This window comes from Corvus hawaiiensis, chromosome 18 (assembly GCF_020740725.1).
Source record: "Corvus hawaiiensis isolate bCorHaw1 chromosome 18, bCorHaw1.pri.cur, whole genome shotgun sequence".
NCBI lineage: Eukaryota > Metazoa > Chordata > Aves > Passeriformes > Corvidae > Corvus > Corvus hawaiiensis.
Genome location: NC_063230.1, coordinates 11,855,898 through 11,876,954, shown reverse-complemented (window position 1 = coordinate 11,876,954; position 21,057 = coordinate 11,855,898). Strand labels below are relative to the sequence as shown.

The 21,057-nt window shown below is 43.8% G+C and overlaps 1 protein-coding gene across 1 annotated transcript; it reads right to left on the bottom strand.

Moving 5' to 3' along the window:
• Positions 1–1,109: 1,109 nt before the first annotated feature.
• Positions 1,110–16,146, bottom strand: PPP1CC (protein phosphatase 1 catalytic subunit gamma). The gene is made up of 7 exons (XM_048322398.1): positions 15,950–16,146; positions 6,927–7,058; positions 5,649–5,879; positions 4,393–4,497; positions 3,217–3,440; positions 2,698–2,832; positions 1,110–2,258 (listed from the first exon to the last, which is right to left on the bottom strand). Exons 1-7 carry the CDS (start codon positions 16,002–16,004, stop codon positions 2,169–2,171), a joined length of 972 nt encoding a protein of 323 aa, XP_048178355.1. The 5' UTR covers positions 16,005–16,146; the 3' UTR covers positions 1,110–2,168.
• Between the last annotated feature and the right edge of the window lie 4,911 nt (positions 16,147–21,057).

The window sequence follows — 21,057 nt, the reverse complement described above, 5'->3', positions numbered from 1 at the left end:
ACAAGCCATGGAGGACAAAGGTGTGGCAGCACGGCCAGCGAGGACGGGTGACTGTGTCCCTTCGAGAGCAGGCACATCCCAACCGGTTCCACGTGTGCTGGCACTCAGCACAGCAATAACAGACATACAGGGTGTTGGACGAGGAGGGAGAAAAATTATAGAGCTATAAAGGAAACCACAAGTGTGATTCAAAGGGTGAAAGTAAGTTTGTGAGAGAGCCTTAACAGGTAATCTGTGACATCTGATCTAGCGAGCTTAGTAAGAGGTTTTTGATTAATCAGCTGTAGAGGGAAGGGAAACATTTCTTCAGAGTAGGAAAATGGCTCCAATTCAGAGAAATACATTGAAAAGATAAAACCAATGGCTGAGGACTGCCCAGAAAAGGCGTTTGGGGCAAACAGGTCCCACTCACTGCAGAAGTAGAGGGGAATTCAGTGGGGCACCACGACAGAGCTGGGCATTCCAGTGACAAACTCGTTCCTAAGCAGATGCACCAGCGCTGCAGCTGTCCTAGAGCAGGCACTGGGTAGGGAGTGGCTGCCTCCCCACAGCATTTTCCACATGGCAGTGAGGGACCTCAGGCTGTTCCTGTGTCCTGTGCGGGCCAACAGCTGAGTGCCCAGAGCTGGCACACACTCACCCATCCCCACCGAGCCTCCTGTGAGCAGTGATAAAATGGACTCAGGTTCCCCATTTCACCAGAAATTTAGTTCTCTAATTAAAAACCAGAGGAAATGGGTCTGGTTTCAGCTCCAACCCTCTCAGAGCAGCACTTGCACTCAAGGTCAACCCTTCAGTGCACAGAACAATGAACGGGAGCCGAGCTTTGCGTCCTCCCACGCCCCTGTGCTGCTGCCCAGCCCCGAGCAGGGCTGTAGCAAACAGTGGCCCCACATGCAGGGCTGCAGGAGCTGCACCCCTCAGCTGGGAGGGGCCAAGCCTGAAGCTCCAGATCTGAGCTAAACCAAACACTGCTGTTTAAAATCACCTCTTGCAGCTCAGACAAATCCAAACCAAGAATCCATGGGTTTCCAGAACAATTTATTTCTCTATGTCAGGCCCTTGGAGAGCAGTAGTGTATATGTTGTGATAAACTGACACTGAGAAGATTTAACAATTTCTTCATTTAATAAGTGATTTTCACTACATGGTATTGTACACTGTCATCTGTTCAAAAAAGATCAACAGTTTTTAAAAAACAAGATTCTGTGAGAGATTTATATAAACCAGTGATCAAGATCAACACCTCTGGTTGGCTTATCAAGTGAGTTTCTAGGTTTCTTTGTAGAACAAAGTCTTTATGCTGAAATGCACAAACCCCTTCCAGCAGATCCAGAGCCATTTGTGTCACTGCCCCGGGACTGCTGTCTCAGCACTGTGATCTGCTCGACTGAACGCACAGGAACTGTACAAAAACATGTTCACTTGGAGCATGGACAAGCCTTTCTATCTGCTATTTCCAGCCAGGACTTCCTTTTCTCTCCGAGAGGAAGGCGTGGATGGGAAGCCCGGCCAACACAGCAGGGGGGTTGTGTACAAACGGGTTTCTAAGCAAACTTTGGCTTCAGGAAAGAGACACAAACACTTAAAATAATGGCTTTAATTGTCATTGAAGTATACGGAGAGGGACGTGTATCTGAATTAAATATACATCCTACCAGTGGTGCTGGCAAGGTTGAAGGTTATCCCTAATGTCGACAGCAATAAAACTAAACGTGTACATGACAAGACATTAAAAGAAAAGCAATCCCTTTAAAACGAAATAAAACATAAAAAAAGTTCACAGTGGTTTGTATAAACAGTATGTAATCGCTGACAGGAACAATCTCTACTCTCACAGCACACGAGTGCCCTCTTTAGATCCTAAAGAACAAGATTTACACTACTCATGGTACAGGTCCCACCAGCCCCTCAGTTACCCGGCTGGCAGGGAGATGCTGTGGAGTGTGCAGCTGGAACACCGACACAGGGGGACTTTCAAACTCTTTTCCTGGGAGGGAGCAAAGTCTTTCATTCGCTGTTACAACCAGCAAATGCCATTCATCAAATGGAAAGGAAAATCACAAACACATTATCTATTTTGAGCAAGCTGAACAGCACACATGACAGGTTTAAAAATGGAGGTTATAGACTATGATACAAGTCCCAACAAGGCAGTGCCAAAGTGACTATTTCTTGGCTTGTTTTGTGATCATACCCCTGGGAGGTGTTACGGGTCTGCTGGAATTGGGCTTCTTCTTCTCTGCAGGTTTCAAAATCTGAAAAGACAGAGGGGTCATTTAGCAAAAAGTTTTAGCTATCTTCCAGTCAAACAGTAATTCACTGCTAAAGGCACTACATGGGTCTTCTGGACAAGTTTAAATGTGCCAGGAAATCAATGTGTTTCCTGCTCTGTGCTAGGCCGGGGCTTGGGATCAGCTGCTCCAGAGCCCACAGCAGTGGGAGCAGCTGACAGCCAGCACCTTTGCCTGGGTGATTTAATTCCAGGATAAAACGGTTCCCCCTACTCACACCAGCACGGGCTTAGCACACTTTTGAAAATATGAGTGCAAACACTGCCCTGTCTATATGTGGCAGCTGTAAAGATCTATCTGAAACAAGTGTTACTGTTGTTTAACAGTAAAACATTGATTCAAAATAGCACAAATGTCACGAGTGACCTCACTAAATAGGAGGGAAAATCTTCAGACACCGTACCTGGAAAGAGCACATTAGTGTTTCATCCACGCTCATCATGGCACCCGCGTTATCAAATTCTCCACAGTAATTTGGGGCAGAAAAGAGAGTTACCAATTGTCTTTTTGCAAAAAACTCGTATCCATCTTCAACAACCTTTAGAGATAGAAGCGAAAGAGTTAGTCTGGGCAGCTTCCTCCTGACAAGGTGTAAAGCAACTTTTTCCAGAGGCAGCAGCTGAAAACCCGGCTATGTTTAAGGAGCATGAATTCCAAACTTTTACACCAAAACAGGAGCGTCCCACGAACCAGCTCAGCAACAGAGTCCATTAGCATTGAGAAAGCCCTTGTTCAGGAGAGTCAGTTTATATTAAAATGTTCATTATAAGGGCTGTTAAACACTGGGACACATTAAGAAAACCTCACTGATATTTACAGCTTGGCTGGACAAGACCCTCAGCACCGTGAGCTGGACCAGGTGACCACCTCAGGTCCCCATAACCTAAATTATTCTATGGTTTTAAGTACAAAATGAAAATACCTGATGAGCTCTACATATGAGATCCAAATCATGTTTATGGAGAAACTTAGCAACCACTTCAGCACCAAAAGTGAAGGACACTCCTCTGTCATTTTCACCCCAGCCCAAGACATCCTTGTCAGGGTCAGACCACAGGAGATCACACAGGAGACCTTGGTCCGGTACATCCGTGGGGCGCATGATTCGTCTGATCTGCTCCATTGATTGAAGGTCTGGTGACAAACCTGTTCACAGGGAAGACACAGGCAGGCCACAGCTTAGTCCAGCTTTGCTCTGCAACACTGACATTCATCCAGGACAAAAATAACTTGTATTCAAAGTGATTCACCGCTGCCATTTTATGCAGCTCAATGGCAACATTCACTGATGTTTTTTAAAACCAGCATTTGTTCTAAAGCATTTGGAACAGAAGTCACTTTCTAGGAGATTTACTGGAAGCAAGATAAAGCAAGGCCATTTCCACGTTTTACAGGATTACAGTAATCTCACTAATATTTTGCAAGTGTCTGATAAAAGAGCTGTTAAATAAAAGAGGCATCAACACCAGAAATCACAGGGAATGTTCCCCGTGATGATCAGGCCCAGTTAAGATGAAATACAACATCAAACCCATCTCAGACCATTTTCCACTGATCTGAGTCCCTGGACAACTGTAATGACTCACAAGTGATAAAACATTTAAGGTGCAATCTGTATTTTATGACCTGAAAAAGTGGCATCATGTGGCATAAACCAATTTCTACAAATTAAACCCATCAGGTCATAGAAGGCTTGGAGCAACCTGACCTAGTGACAGACATCCCTGCCCACGCTGGGGGAATTCTACCAAATGACCCCAAGGGTGCTTTCCAACCCAAACCACTCTGACTTCTATGAAAACAGGTATGTCCAGGACAGACATCAAAGTCCTGGCCATCTTAGAAAACCCTACAAGGACTCTACTCCAAAGGAGAGGCTATTAAACGTGCCTTTTGGTGGAAAAGGAAGGGCAGATCATCATGTCCAAACTGGCTCTGTGATTCACAAAACTGACACTCCTCGAGCCCAACCCTTCCTCACACACGAGCCAAGGCAGAGCAAAATCCCTACGTTTTGAAGCTTCAGCAAGGTAAACATGAAACTGCCATGACTGAGTACTCCAGTTCCTCAGACATCGCCTAGGGAACTGCTACTCACCCCCGTGACAGCAGAATATTTTCTCATCCACAATAGCTGCAATTGGTAAACAGTTAAAACAGTCTGTGAAGGTTTTCCACAGCTTAATATTGTATCTTCTCTTACCTAGAGGAGAGTGGGGAGAAAAACCCAGTCAATGTGCTTTTCTAGCACAATCCAACCAAACAAACACAGATGCCTTAAGTTTACTGAGATTTGCAAAAAGTCAGCATTAGAGCCTACACATAATTTATCTTTTCTGATACCCACTGACTTATTTTATTGTTTACAGACAGTGGCAAAGGTCTCTCAGTGTGGCACAGCTTCGAGGACACCATAAGTCTGTTCAACAGAACAACATTCCACTGTTGGCAGCCAGGCTCTCCAGTCCCAACTCTGCTTTGGAAAATCATCCCTTGGAGAATTTGATCTATTGCAGAAAATCTTGCCATTTGCCGTTTCTTCCAGGGGAAGACAGCAATTCTTGAAAAGCAGATTTTCTTTAAAATTCTGCTTTACCACATAAACTCACTTTCAGCAAATAAACAGGACTGAAAAACGAAACAAGGACTGAAAAATGAAACCGCTACAGTTTTATAAATTTCACAGGGACTCTCCCAGATATGAACCCTGAACATATTTGTGATATATGACTAAGCCTGTGATTAATCTCTGAGGAGACAACTCTGAAATACCACACATCTTTGTTTCCTCACTGGAGAACAAGACATGGAGTGCACATCTTGTCATCTGCAAGCCAAGTATGTCCCACCACACAAGTTCCAACATGCTTCGGTGCACAATTAATTTAGTAGTATCATCTCTCCATTATCTGGATTAAATCACATCCTTTGAAACAGGAACATTGGCTTCTGCTTCACAGTGAAACTACTTCTTGTGTTCGGGTAAGGTCTATGTACAGCCCCCATCCACAGTCTGTACCTGTCATCATCGTCCCTCAGATGAATGAGACAGAGGCGAACTTCCGTAATGCACATCAAATTAAATTCTCCCATCTCTCATTAGATGCCCTTATCAGATGACTTGTACCACTGAGATTTGTTAGTTAACACACCAGCCAACAAATAAAATTACCCACTTGGTTGCTGCTTTGTACTGTGAGGATCCAACAGGACCAGGGCAAGGACAGACTCCCCTTTCTGAAATAGGCCAAGGGCCCCTCTAAAGAGCACAGAGGGCATTTCAAGTCAGGAAGGAACCATCTAACACTGCCACCCTGCTGTCCCCAGCCAGAGGCACACACGCCTGTTACTTACATTCGTCGTAAAACCCATAAATTCTATTGATGCTGGCACATTCGTGGTTCCCTCGGAGGAGGAAAAAGTTCTCTGGGTATTTAATTTTGTAGGCCAATAGAAGACAAATTGTTTCTAAAGATTGTTTTCCTCTGTCAACATAATCACCAAGGAACAGGTAGTTGCTTTCTGGTGGAAAACCCCCATACTCAAAGAGTCGAAGCAAGTCATAGTATTGTCCATGGATGTCACCTGCAATGGGAATCAGACATGACACTTAAGTGACCCTTCACTACATCTTTGATTGATTCTAGAGAAAGAACAAGTCAAAGTTGCTTCAGAAAGAAAAAAGCTTGCAGTTAGATACTGCCCATAACATACTTAAAATGACAGTTAATGTATACAGAATTATCACATTTTGACATCTATGCAATGGTTAACTGCATGAAGTTGCATGTAGCTACTCAAAAATATTTGAGTGTGTAAAACAAAATCAAGATTCCAAGAAACCAACTGTGTTTTCTGGAAACACTCAGTAATTCAAATTCTAGCAGTGAAACTGCATCAAAAATGAAATTGGTATTCCTGCCTTTGGTTTAAATCATGGGCTTGTTTCTGACAAGCAGAACACTAAATCGTGATTTTGGACTACCAATATTATAAATATGAAATGAGCTACTTCAAACTGAAATAAGTCCTCTGTTTTAGAGTAAGGTAAAATGCTGTTTGCTGGAAGCTTTCAAAAGTGCATTTATTGAGGCTTTTAAGTTGACATTCTTCATTTCTTTAGCATAAGTAGACATGTACATGTGTGCAAAATGAACACTGCTGTATGCAATATGGTGAAACCAAACCAGAAAGTAATTCCAAGGAACAGAAATTTAAGTTTCCAGCAGGATTTTAAAATACTGTCAAACCACTGTTCAGCTTTGCATGGCAGCACAATAAATACTGGGCTTCCTCATTGTTTCCCCTTGTTCAGTCACAATTGGGCCAAACATTTTTTATTTGATAACTTCTTTCCAAAACTTCATGTCAATCTCTCCCCCAACCTGGTAAAACTGGACCAGCTGCTTTTTGGGTTTGGATTATTTTGGTCCCAAATACAACTCCCACATGTCACCCCCTCTCCACTCCTCTGCCCTACATATCCAGCAGGGTTTTATTTTGCCTTTTGCTACAATTATTTATTAGTTTCATTGTTAGTAAGTGAAAGTAGCATCTGGACTTGTTCTCTCCTTACGGTCTGTATTTACCTGACACCTCCCCCAAGATCAAACCAAAACTCACAGTACTCACCACAGATTTTCAGTGGAGCTTCAAGTTCTAGTAGAATAGGCTGACTCAGGAAGATTTCTCTGGATTTCAAGCACAGTCCTCTAATTTCATTCTCTTGAAGTTGGACGTTTTTGCCTGGTTTTGATCCTCGCACTGTCAGGAGGAGCCAGAAGTCAGTTATCAAACCCAGCGACATCCCTGGTGTTATTTTAAGAGCCTGACTAAATGCTAGAGTAGCACTGAATGAGAAGGTACCAGGGTAAGATCGGGGTACCAGGGTGAAATGGCAGTGCCAGGGAAACCCCTGGGGAGTGTGTTCTGCTCCAGTCGTATGCTTCTATCATTTAACAGAATTCATGGCTCAACACTTCCCCCGTTAAAAATGTCACATTTTAAATAGCATCAGTTTAGTTCTATTTAGTTCTAAAATCCATCCTGGACAATGTCACTATTTACATGCTATTTTTTAGTGAAGCAGTTATATGCTTGTTCTCTGGAAAGCTGTCTGAACTTGAGAAAAGGGCATCTGCCATTCTATCACCAACAAATGTGCAAGTTTCCCATAACCAGCAAATCACCTTGCCCAAGACAGTACCCAAACAAGACCACAGCACCACTAAATCCTGTACTGCCCCGTTCTACGCTACAGCTGGAAAACAGGGAAGAAAAATAAGCACAGGACTGGAAGATCAGGCCTATCAGTAAGGCAATAGTTTTGGATCATGATGACAAAACAGCTGTCATCATCACTGCCTTTGAGCACAGTAAAAGGTAAGGCAGTAGGAGATCAATCTCCCAGCCCCAAAGTACTTCCCCCTCCTAACTCCCATCCTTCACACCCTTCCAACACTGCTTCAATCTCCCCCACTGCAACAATTCCCAACAGTTTGTTCCTTTAACACCCATTAAAACTTTCCTTCCTGCTCTGGACAAGGACATCAGCCTGGCCTGAACAAGTTTCACACCCCCTCTTCTGCTGCCCAGAAATACAAAGGACATTTCTACAGCAGCAGTGCTGTAACTATGGCACAAATTGCATGCAACAGCATTTATCAGGGTTAAGATTGGATTAAAAAAAAATTGTGAGTATGCCATTACTGGTGAAGCCTGTATTTTTATTTGGTGTCAAAACCAGTGACAACATGTAACAGTGATAAGGCTGAAGAACAAAAAGGAGGAGTATCTTCTACAATGTAACCCATTGGTTCAGCCACATCAAAGCCAAATCACCAAGAACTTGAGTCTCAGATGCCTGGAAACACTCTGCCAACAACTCCAGAAACATAATCCCTCCACTGCTAAGGCTGCCAGCTTAGGTGACTTACTGTGAGCAACTCCTATGGCATTGAGACTGAAGAATCTATGCCCTTATCCAAAAAAGTCTGGTCTTTAATTGCAAAAAGAGCAAGCAACAAGCCTGAATCCTTTCAAACACAAGAACCTATGTAGTATTATCTTCCTGAAGTCCTAAATAACTTAGTATCTAGCTACCATTTCAGTCTAATTCCTTTGCTACTGTTTAACCTCAGAGTGAGAAATCTGAAAGCTCCAGATGACTCAAATCTCTGCCGTCACTGTGGGCCTTGCGCTGTATGAAGCCAAGTGAGAACTGCAGTGGGAAAGGCTGGGGGTGCTCGAGGCAAGTTTTAGGAACAGCAAGAACAAAAAACAGTTGTGTTCCAATTTCTCACTAGCACAGAAGCTTCTGACTTTTACACAGGCCTCTGATCAAGCACAGAAAACGCTGTTCAGTGAGCATGCACCTTATCTAGACCGCGAATAAAATACTGACTGTGTAACAGCCGTGAAATCCCGTGTCACTGGATGTGATCTCTACGGGCACTTGCAGTGTTACTGCCTACACAATCCTTCCCTGCACACTGACTCCCAGAGACCCCCAGTCATGGTGGCACTGCCTGCCCTGCAGAACCACTGACAGTACCCTAAACCATAACACCTTTCCTCAAACAACCTTCGAATGAAACTTGAGTTCAAATTACAATGTATACTGACAGTGACATTACTGCAGGTCAAAAGTCATGGCTTTAACAGTGTTCGCTTTCAAGCGCTACCTGCTCCTTCATTCCTCACTGCCCACGTGTTATCACTCACCACCGACGTTCCATGCCAACATTGGAATTACCGCTGCACTTCATGTCTTTCATTAGTATCTCAGAAGTAATGAAGCATGTAAATGAAAGTTAAATTTTTGTCACAGCAGTTTATCACGCATGAGGCTTTTCATCCACACAGTAATTTTTTCATCCGTAATTTTCCAAAGACTCCTGAGCAACCAGCAAGTTACTCAAAATGCCAAATATCCAGAAGCAATAAAGAACAGAAATTTTTAGAATTAAGTGACAGACTGGCTGAACTGTAAATACAAAATAGACATTCCCTTAATCCTAAATTTTACAATTCACCTTTGTTTTTGAGATAATACAAAATACTTGTATTTAGTTTTCTGTGAAGCCAAAAATCTACTTGCCATGATTTGATCTTCTCAGAAATTGCTAAAACCAAACCCCGTATTTCACATCCATAAATTAAAAAGTACAAAATATTATGCAGACTATGCAATGCACTGAGTCACTAAAGCTCATGAATAAAGCATATGCATTGGTTTTTGCTCAAGATTAAATGATCTGAAAACTGTTTCAGACACAGGTTTTCTTGGTTTTTCCAATACATTTTTCTTGAACTGGTATAATCCTCACACAGTTTTAGTCACCTGCCTGTAGAAAACCTTGACAAGGTGAAATGATGCTTTGCTGCACTCCCCAGACTCACTAGGACAGACACCATGGATGAAAGAACAGGAAAGTTTGGTTCAGCTCTGCTTGCCAGTGACATCTTCACCACTTTGTCCAACATGGAGCCAGCACAGAGGAGACGAGTGTGTTCAATTTCTTCTGACATTAACCTATATATCCTGAAAAGCTGGGAAACCAAAAGTGGGTTTGGCTTCAGAAGAATCAAAAATGCAGAAGTACATCTTGGTTTGAGGAATCTGTATTTTTACTGCAAGGATTTACTCATCCACAATGAAAGAGCTGGCACAGAAATGCAGGATATTCAGTCTTAATGACTTCTTAAAAGGTTTCTCTGAATCTTCAAGTTACTTAGTCCTTCTAAGAAAGGCAAAAATAATACCCTGTGAAAAACATGTTGTGTTTACAGCTTGTTTCTCTGCTTTGGACCAAAATAAGGCAGCTTGTAGAGCTCAGACAGTATGATACTAATTGACAGCTTGACATAAAGTCAAAAGAGCAGCTCAATAGTACTGTACAGGCACATTTGCCCTTTCAATGCATAAAAAATAACCTCTCAGAAATGACAGTCTGGAACTGACAGTGGAACAAGCTAAAGATTAATCACTTGGGGAAAAAAGTCAGCCTATTTCAAGTGGTATTTTATTTGTGTCTGAACACACTGCTGCAGCATTTCCAGACAGCAAAATGTTCCCACCCTCTTTAGGCAGAGATGTTCCTGTTCTTAGAAATCATTTCTCTAGAGCCCGAATTTCAGTGTCCAGTCTGGGCAGTCTTCTAGCACATAAAATCTTTTCTACTGTACGAATATGAGAAGTTGTAAAAAAATAAGCTCTTCACTAGATGGAAATGACTACAGAAAAAAATCCTTCCCTGGAGCCTGGATGATCTCTGCAGAGGCACTGCTTTGAACACAGGGCCCACTATTAAAATTAACAGTTTCCAAGACAGGGAGAAACTGATGGAAACAACAAGAGATACCAACGCTAAAATGAGCGTATTATAAACAGTGCAGTATGACAGGCGCCCAGCAGAGGGGGAAAGGAAGGAGAAGGAAGAAGAGCAAGAACTTGAGGCACCCCTGTCATTACGGAGGAAGCAAACACCAGTACAAAGTGTAGCTGCAGCTGCCAGGAGTTAGAACACTGCCTGACATTGAGAACGATTCTACATTTCCCTGGGAGGGATAAATGGGTCAGGAGCTGTGGGATCGAGAACGTACAACAGTCTGAAGACCATATGCATGCAGAGTACAACAGACTCCCACATCCCAACCCATCGCCGGCATTTTCCAATACCTGCTTTGGTGCCACACAGTCCTTTACGTCATTCAAGGTTAATATGAAAGGGACAGATACTTAAAGAAGTATTCGAAAATAGCAGGAAGTTCAAAAACGCCAGAAATTTCAGTGATGCAAACATCTCATTTCCATTCAGTATTGCATTAAAAGAAGCAGCTGAAATACTGTCAACTGAAGTGTGAGAATCAAGTTCTCCTACAGAAAATGTTTTACGGAAAATAGTCTATCTACAGGTCAGTTCATTTTTCTGGCTTATTAAACAAGTCTCTCAGTTTCACCATGTTTTACATTAAGATGTCTGCAATCATAGTGACATTTCCAAAAATACTGCAGGTTGGTTTTAATCTAGTTTTTAGCAGTTCCCAATGACAGTTTCACAGTCAGTTTTGCACCACAGGCACAAAGGGAATAAATAACTTGAAAGTGGCTGATGGAAAAAAAGGTTTTACTTTACTGCAGGCACTACCAGCTTTGATCAGATCGCTTCAAATTCAAAACTGAAATGGAAAAGCATCTCCTCAGTGCACAAGGCTCCAAAAAGAAAAAGTTCCAGTCTGCTTTCTAGTATGTCAAAAGTCCACAGCAGTGTTCTCAAATGGAAGATTCTGCATGACTCCAAGTTTTTCATCTTGTAACGTATTTCCACACTGCAGACAGGTGAGGAGCAACAGGTACTCACACTGATCACAAACAGAGGTGACAAATTCCTCTGCTTCACTGACTGGGCAACAAGCACAGAATTTAACAGACTTATTTGAATCCATGGCATTGCTAAGAATCTAATGCTTGTCTTTGGAACTGAAGGAGTTTCTATTTCCCACTCTTAGAAACTGCTGCACCACAGCAGGAAACAATTAACATTAAGCTACACAAACTAGGGAAAATGATATGGTTTGAGGGCAAAAAGTGCTGCTTGTCCATGAGAAACTTCCTCACAACATCCCAACTCATCCACAAGTAAATGTGACTACACTTGAGATTAACATCTCTGAGAACCTGACTCTTACCCCAGTATACGAAGCTAAAGAGCAAGCAACCCTGCAGATCCAATTAATGCTGTATTTAGCAGAAAGGTGAAAAAAAATTTAGAGGACTGCATTTGTAAGAAAACATCTTCTCTGTAGCTAGCAAAATCTTAACCATGCTCTTTAGCTCAACTATTTTTAATAAGTATATGATAATCTTTCCCCATTTAAAGGAAATTAAGAGAGAATATCGCCTTGACATCTCTACAACAGGCTTTACTGGGAATAGAAATCTGTGGGCGTACAAACAGAAATGTTTAAGGATTTAAGAGTCTTTTTGCTGATTTTAGTGCACTAGCCAGGATTTCAGCTTTCAGAATGGCTACCACCATTGTAGCCTCGCATGGCTTTATCCAAAGTAGCCTCCATTCATTAGTTAGTTTTCCCTTAACAGTGCCTGCAGAGGATGCAGCACAGGAAAGATTTGCAGAAACACGTTTCAACTTGGGTCACTTAGGTATGTTGCAACTGTGTTATTTTACCCATTATTTATTGTAACCATGGTAAGACTAATACACTTGCATCGTGTTTTCTAAATATGTGACTGTGAGCTCCAAACCAGACCCTACTTATCTGGAAAAGCTGCCAGCACACGAGATGAAGGAAAATGGATAAGGGGCTCGAGTCATAGGAACACCATCTGACAAGACACAGAAAGGAAGCCATGCTCACACTCAGGGAGTCTCAGGATTTGTCACTCATTCTTTACAGAAGCAAGCAGGAACTCTGCCATTTCCTGGAACCCTTCCCAAGACCATACAGGTGCCACTGATTTTTTATCTTACAAGGAGTTTTTTAGCTTCTTCTTGTCTGCTGGCAGTTTGGACTTAGCACACACTCAAAGCCACAGTTGCTGCCTACAGCACCCCTGCTAGGAGGGGCATAATTTGCTCTCATGTTTGACCCCTCTTATTCCTCAGGAAGGTGAATTAGTTCCATCAATATCTGAGCCTTTATCCACTATCAAGGACACTTAAAAACATTTCAGTACTCAGTGCAGGGCACTGTTACTTACTACACTTTAGGAGTCTTATTCTTGTGGACATTACAGTTACCAAAAGTCACAAAGTCAGACAACCTGTATGCAGGAAATTGCTCCTAGCAGGACAGAACCCTCACTAGTAAAGAAGGGAGCAAATATGAATTCAATTACAGCAAAAAAAGTCAGTATTTTCAATGTTTTCCCTGAATGGCTTTCCAAGGTTGAGAACAATGCTACTGAAAAATGGTTTTTTGTGACATTTCAATGCCAAATGGTTCTGTACTATAAACATCTGGAGCAAGGAAGACTCTTCAAATATTTACCTTAGAATGAGAAGCTGAAGTATATACTTCTAGGCCTTTTAAAGAACAAGCTAATAATTTCACCTAAATAGCCTAAATGTGGGTGGGAGAACATCACTATTTGGGGGAAAAGTAAGAATAATGTGAGTTGAGCAGAGGAGTCAGGATAGAAAGCAACTAAAATCCCTCACGAATACATTATTAATACCCTGTATTAAGGACAAAAACAAGAGTAATTTATTATTCACCCTTCACTTTACCTCAACCATTAGACTTGATTCACTGCTTCTTCCAAAAGGGCAATGCTAAAGCATATGATAGCACAGATACCAGCCTAAGCGTATCTGCTCACTGATTTCCAGGATTTCAAGTATCTCCTTAGTACTGGGGTTTGTTACCTGTACAAAGAGCTAAGCTTCCTGCTCATACTCTTTAAATTTTAGTAGCCAAGTCACCTAAAGTTAACTGCTATAAAAACGTGTAAGTATTTAAAGTTTAAAGAGAGCTATAATGGAATACCAAATTGCTCTAAAATTACAGCTTGCACAAGGATTTGGGCAATTCAGTTTGTGAGCTGATTATTAAACCAGATTTTGCAGTGTTTTCATGCCTGAGTATGATTTTAATCTGTGTGCAGCCTTGTCTGAAGGGGTATCCCTTGACACAGAGCTCACGGGCATACCACACTTTGTGTAACTAATATTATGCACTTGTTCTGCCAGAACTGCACTGAAAAACAATAATTTGTTTGATCTAAATCTAAAATGCAGTGTGTGCTAAAATGCAGCAATATTTTAGGAAAAAAAAAGTATAAAAGTGACATTCAAAAAGGTCAGTCATTACTCTCTGTCTGGCAAAGATGTTTAGAACAGACATTTAATAATCAAATAAAGCACTAGCATAGGTTACTAACACCAGTAATTGTTTTAAATATTGAAAGACAATCATTGCCTCAAGGAATCCAAAATCCCAGCAGCAATATTAATAAAGGGAAAAAAAAAAATTAATTTCAGTTCTGGCAGCTGATGCAACCTCAGGTAACGTCTGTAATTGCATGAAGCACCTCTTAAAAGATGTCAGTAAACCTGAAGCCTGATTTATGAACTCTTATCTGCTCCAAACATCTCATGATGATATAAACTGAGTAGAAGCAGAACATACTGACATACTACACCTTACTACTTTTTGAAACTTTAAACAGAGAAATCACTCATATTTCTTTCAAGGAAAAGGTGTAATCCATACTTTTAAAAATTGAAATTTCCACTTTGAAAATATCACATTAGTTACACTAGGAGAAATCAGTAAGGACTGTAACTAATATGTGCAGTTAAACTGAGCATGTATTAATATGTCACCAAACATATGACATACGAGACCTGACATTTACAAGTAGTACTACCGGATTTTCAGGAAAATCTTGGTCTAACTTTATGAAGGGAAGTCTTTAAATAATTGAAACCAGGGCAGTTTAAATTGGTAACAGGCAAAACCCAAAACGGATCAGAGGAAAAACCCCATTTACTTTTACTTATTCAATAATCCCATAATTCATCTATAGGATTTTTTAACTCCAATTGATTTCTAGAGTAGAATTTCTGTTCCTCTGCCTGACCTTTTGCTATCCAAGCATTACACAAGCAAAATCCTGTAAGAAGGAAAGTGTGTAAGAAAAGACGTTTCTTCATTATTTTTCTCAGCAACCTCTCAGCTGACTTTGTGCCAAATGGAAAAAAGTTAAATCCCTGACCAAGCTTTTCAAGAGTAAGTCCAGATGAGATGCCTGCCCTGACACATGTGAAACGAGACTGGATCAAGAGAGCTTCCTTCTCTGAATAATTATGGTTTTCCTTGATGCCTGGAAAAGAATTTGTCACTGGCAACTTCTCAGCCTTTTGCCTAAAATCTGTCAATCCCAGTCCAGTGCTGATCCCTGCAAGTGAAGGGATGATGCTGGAGACACCCCCTGCAACTTTCAGGGTTTTTTTTGATTTACAGACTCCCACGCAACTCTTTTCACCCCAAAGCACCAACAATACCAGAAAATAAGCCCTTTTTCAGACTGTCTGAAACACCAAACCCCAACCCTCTATTCACACCTAAAAACCCACCATATGTTACGAATTAAGAGCCAAAATCCTGTGGCAGCTTTAATGCAAGCAGCTAATCAAAGCTAACCCCACTGAAACCCATGACAGTCTCCTCCCGACTTGCTGAAAAGCTGCCTCAACACTCTTGAAACGCACTGAGTCTTATTTCCAGAACCCCACGACTACCCAGCCATGCACTGATCCCATGTGTACGCGTGAAAGGCAAGAGAACACTCCAGGCTTTTTAAAAGATCTTCCTACGAAAATACTACTAAATTAAGCATCCTCTCAGAGCTGCTCGGGACGAGAAGGGGGCAGCCGGCTGGTCCCAGCATTGCACCGGGGGATCAAAAGGCAGAACCGCCTGGGAAACGCATGGGCTGAGGGGAAAGTTGGGGCTGCGGGGCTGAGCCAGGCGGGGAGGCGGCGGCGGCGGAGACCCCAGGCAGACAAAGCGCCTCTCGCCCCTCCATTTTGGTGTCCCTTCAGACCCCGCCGGGCGGGCGGGACGCGGCGCATTGGCCCCGCCGGCCCCCCCCCCCCCCCCCCAACCGCGCCGTCCCCGACCCTCACCCTCCAGCAGCCGTTGGATGATGCTGTCGATGTTGAGCTTGTCTATATCCGCCATCGCCTCTCAGCGGCCGGGCGGAGCCTTCCCCGCCGCTCCGCTCGCGGCTTGGCCGGCCCAACTCCGCTCCTCGTTCTGTCTCGTTTTTGCCCTTTCCTGCTCTGCGCCTTCCCTCGTTCTCTCTGCCCCCCCCCCCCGCCCCCTCAGCACAGAGCCAGCACTGAACAAAATGGCCGCCGTCCCCTCAGCGGGCTCGCCTGGCGCACGGATACTACGAGCGCGACGCGGCTCGTCGGGAACCCTTTATAGGCCGGGCGGGAAGAGCGGGCGGGGTGATGCGTCTCCGCTTGCGGGATCCTTCCGCTTCCGGGACGGGAAGTAGTGCGGCGGTGCCGCCTCCCGGTGTCGCGACAGTCACAGCGCGGCGGAACCAGTGGTGGCGGTCACAGAATCCCAGAATCCATTAGGTTGGAAAAGACCTCGGAGATCATCGAGTCCAACCTATAACCGAGCACCACTATGTCACCTAGACCATGGCACCAAGTGGCCCATTCAGTCGTTCCTTGAGCGCTTCCAGGGACGGGGACTCCACCGCCTCCCGGTGCAGCCCGTTCCAATGTTTAGTCACCCTTTCTGAGAAGAAAGGTCGATGCCTTGTAGGGTTCCTGCAGGCTGGGGTCTGCAGGGAACAGGAAGGGGCCACCATCGCCCTCACCTCGTCCCCCCACTGCAGTCACAGCCCCACAGACCCACGCGTGAGGGATACGGTGGCTTCAGGTGGGATTTTGGGGCTGTTCACCACGCTTTAGGGCTGGGGTAGCACAGCTCTCATGTTCTTCACCTCACGCTGAGCCATCTCTGCCTCACGAGTTGAGGCAACGTGTCCCGAGCAGCCCCTCAGCTCCAGAGCACCTTCAGACACGTGGCTCTGCACCTGCAAATCCTTCAAGAAACAAACATACAGCACTTTCAAATCCTTATGGATAAAGGAATTAACCTCTTCGTTCAAAAGCATCTCTCTACTTTATTTCACACTTCTATTATTTCATTCTATATGTTGCCACAGCTTGGCTGCGAGCACTTAAATGAGGTTGTGCTCATAAACAGGACTGCGTTTGCCCTGGAGACGGGCTGTGCGAGCCTTTCCCACTGTTCAGTCTGCATCTCTGGTTGAATATTGTTTAATTGCTTTATTTACTCCTACTTTAATTTGCAGGGATGGCTGTGTCAAGCTCTTTCCTCCTCCCCTCCCTTCCCTGCGTGGATTGCTCCCACTATCCTGCCAGATTCTTCCTGCCGGTGGTTATACAATATTCATTACAGCTCATCGCCGTGGTGGAGCCGGAGCAGAGTTCGGATCTGCGCGGGTGATAAAGCAAAGGACATGCAGTCTCAGCACACCTCAGGTCTGCGGGAGGAAGGAGATAAGAGGACGCAGAGTCTACCTGAAACACAGGCTCTGGCCCCTTCCAAGCACAGCCTCAACGCTCCACTTCCCCGAGCGAACACTTATCGTATCGAGCACGCCCAAGCTGATATGCTAATCTTAGTCACGCTGGTGTAAACCCAAAGTAACCCCACGGAAAACAATAGAGTTACTTCAGATTTACTTCAACGTGACAGCCTTTGCAGATTTACATCTATTTTTGTGCTGCACCGTCTCGGGGAACGGCCCCCTCCGGCTCTTGTGCCGAATGCATTCTTTCTCTTTCAAATCCTTCCTAATTCTGCAGGGCGAGTTGTTCTCTTGGACTTAGCTGAATTATTTAACAAGGAAAATTGGTCCTGTGTTTCCAGAGGAACCTTCCTGGCCTTGTTTTCGTTTCTGGAAATATCTTCATCTCATCTCACCCCACCCTTTAGCTGTTGCCTCCTCTCCAGGGACGAGTCCTTTGGGGATCTGAGCACCTTTAGTGGGGTGTTGAGTCCTTTTCACTCCTGTTAATGCTCTGGGGTCTGGGATGGAGGGGGAGAGCTCAGCAATGGAGCTGCAACCCAGGAGATGTATTTGGGAATTCACTTGGAAACGCTGTACTTCAGAAGGACAGCTCCAGCCCTTCAAAATATATCTCACTTGCTGAACCACACCAGGCAAGGTCCAAAGCACTGTCAATTCTTGTTAAAAGAGGCGTAGCCAGGAGGAAAGAAGAGAAATGACAAATAAAGGTGAATCTGTCGAAGCCTCGTCATCACCTTGATAACGATGTGCTTTGTTCCAGCTCCAAATCTCAACAGCAGCTGCCAACGTTTGGTGTCCTGTTTAGAGGGAGCTGAATTTTTACACAGGGTCTTCCTCATTCTCATAAAAAATAAGGACCCTTTCATATCAGTAGACTCTGTGGAGAGCCAGAGTTATATTAAAATGCCACCACAAAATTATCTTTTTAATAAGGAAGCTTTTCTCTGCAGGAAATAGCCAGCCTTGCCCCACACCCTGATTAGAAGAGGGACCCAGCCAAGGTGTTACCAATATCATGAAACTATTTTGTTCTCTGGTGTTGCTCACAACAATGATTTGTTTCTAGAGGGGCAACAGATTTATTTCCAGAGAGGGAACAATCAGGGAAATCCCTTTGTCCTTAAACTCTGCACACAGGCTTGAAACATTCCATAATTTTGGAGCTCACACTTCATATACCAACATCCTCACCCCTTCTTTCGATTTGTCCACAACTTTTTTCCCTACTTTGCTAAATACGCGATGATGAATGATTTGTTCAGCACAAATCACTCACAGCTCACAGCTTGGAGACCTCTGTGTCTTTTCCTCCTTTCCCCCCACGAAATTCCACGAATCACCACTTTGCTCTCATTCCTTAGAAGCCTCTGTATAAAACATCTTTCCCCACTGATTTGTCCTCACTCTCCCTTGCACATGTTGCTCTATTATTGTATTGTTGCTCATAATCTGGTTAGGTTTAAGAATATATATATATTATATATTTAATACCCACCTACATACAGAAGAAAAATAAGGAGATTTCAGTATTGTTCTGTACGTATATATAAATATATATATGCATACACATGCCTATACTGTGTGTACAATATAATGCATATTTACACTATGTACACATACGTACGTGAATATATGTGCAAAAAAAATAATTAAATATTCCCTGATATATCCCTGTTTGTAGGTGGATCCTAAGAAACGCGAGGCACCCACACTTGTAGATTACATATTTGCTAAGCCCATGAAATTCAGCGTGTTTGTGTACATTTCAAACAAAGATCTACACGGGCTTTGCAAACACTGCCAGAACAAGAATGGGTGACTTGTAGGTCAGGTGTTATTTTTCCTAACTTGCTCCACAGCCAGGATTCCAATGTTTTCATAACTCCTTCTGTTTGCACCCAGCTTGCCTGGTGTTACAATCAAGATAAAGCCTCATGCACACCTCTTGCTTCTCATGCCTAAAATATTTTGCTAACCCCCAAATTTCAGCAGGGTTTTGGGGGTGGATGGCACCAATTTGTCAGACAAAAGAGGAGCAGCTGGAACAAGCTGCGAGGCTGATCTGGAGATGGAAGGGTCCGTGTCCTGTTCCAAAGGGAGGTGATGACGCACAGGCAGGAGTTTTCTTAGTGTCATGTTTTATTTACAAAACACACAGTGCCGTGATCTCCCTCCAGCAACAAAACTTGTGGATCCTGTGTGCTCCTGTGCAGAACGCTGTGAGGAGCTCGGGGCTGCTGGCTGCTCCTGAGCCTCCAGCTTTGCCTTGGGGCTCTCCAAGGACTCAAACCTTGTGCAGAAATGGAATGAAACCTCAATCCCAGCCAGCCAGCGGCAGGATTCCTGCTGGAGACTTCCTTACACTCTTCTCACGGGTGTACCCTGCACACCACAGCCAGGCCTTGATTTCCACCAAGCCAGTGGTTTCCCAGTCTCAACAGCTGGTCTCCATTTGAAATCTGCCCTCAACAGTAGCTGTCAACACTGAGCTCTATGTCAAGTCCATCTCGAGCTTGTTAAAATCACATTTTTGATACCAAAAGTAAAAAAATTCAGCTCAGAAAATTTTGAGACAGGTGATTTTGACATGGGAGAAATATGATTTGCCATTCCTCCCCTCTTAGTGTTTTTTTTTTATTTATTAAAAGCTGATGTACTTCATGGGTTTCTGGTGAAAGGTATTTTCAAACGGAAAAATATTCTATTGGCCAGTTTTGGAAGGTTCATACTCACAAAAATACTACCAATAAAATCTTTCTCATATAAAAATGTCATAAGTCCCTTTTTTCCTAATATAGCAGTGACCACAATAGGATTTTTCCTGCTACAGCTATTTGGATTAGGAAAACCCAGCACATTCCACCCTCTTGGTGAATTTCTAAGATGAATCTGACTTTTAAGACTACACGAGGCACAAGAGACGTTTTGATGTGTCCTGTCCGTGGCTGAGCATCCCTGGGATGTCGTCGGCTCTGCTGCTTGGAAAAAGAGGAGAAACAGCTCCAAAGGAGGCTTTGTCCTACTTTAAGTGGAGAGCAGCCGTGGCGGATCAGTTGACGCCGCTTTGGCACCAAGTGGAGCCCCGTCTTCCCCTCTTCCTCAGGAATCCCTTTGCTCCGCCAAAGGGAGTTGCATAACCGGCTGGAAAGCTCTTGTGGGCTTCCACAGGGCTCAGCTGAGCTGTTCTCTGAGGGGAAAGGGAAAAACATGGGCAGCAGCCAGTGCTGTACACCCAGCAAAGGGCTGTTTGCCCCTTTTCCAGCTGGTTTATGGTGGGGTGAGCACAACTGGCCTTTCCCTTCGCAGTGTCAGCCACTCTCAGCACCTGGATGTGGTGGTACAGAGGGATGTGAGTTATCCTGTGGTGTGGAGCAAACCTTGCAAAACAAGGAGAGGCAGCTGCTTTTCAAAGTGGGACATTTTTGTGCAACTGCAGCGTCACATGGCTTGAAGGGAGCACATCGTGGATGTTCCTCATTGCACTGGCCAGAGATGCATGTTTGCAGCCTGGGACACGGCCCCTGATCTCAGCCCAGCTTCATGGCTGAGCTGCTTCTCTAATTAAAACCCATGAAAAAGCAGGATCAGGAGGGCTGTCAAGGGAGCAGGAAAGTGAAAACAGAATGAAGCTCTGGTGATTTGCTATTGGTCAAA

Bases quoted from the DNA above. Each gene is read 5' to 3' on its own strand.
- PPP1CC (XM_048322398.1), bottom strand. From the start codon at position 16,004: ATGGCGGATATAGACAAGCTCAACATCGACAGCATCATCCAACGGCTG. The intron at 5,880-6,926 runs GTGAGTACTGTG...TTCCCATTGCAG, and splicing joins AGCTCCACTGAAAATCTGTG to GTGACATCCATGGACAATAC. The intron at 3,441-4,392 runs GTGAGTAGCAGT...CCCTGTGAACAG, and splicing joins AATATTCTGCTGTCACGGGG to GTTTGTCACCAGACCTTCAA.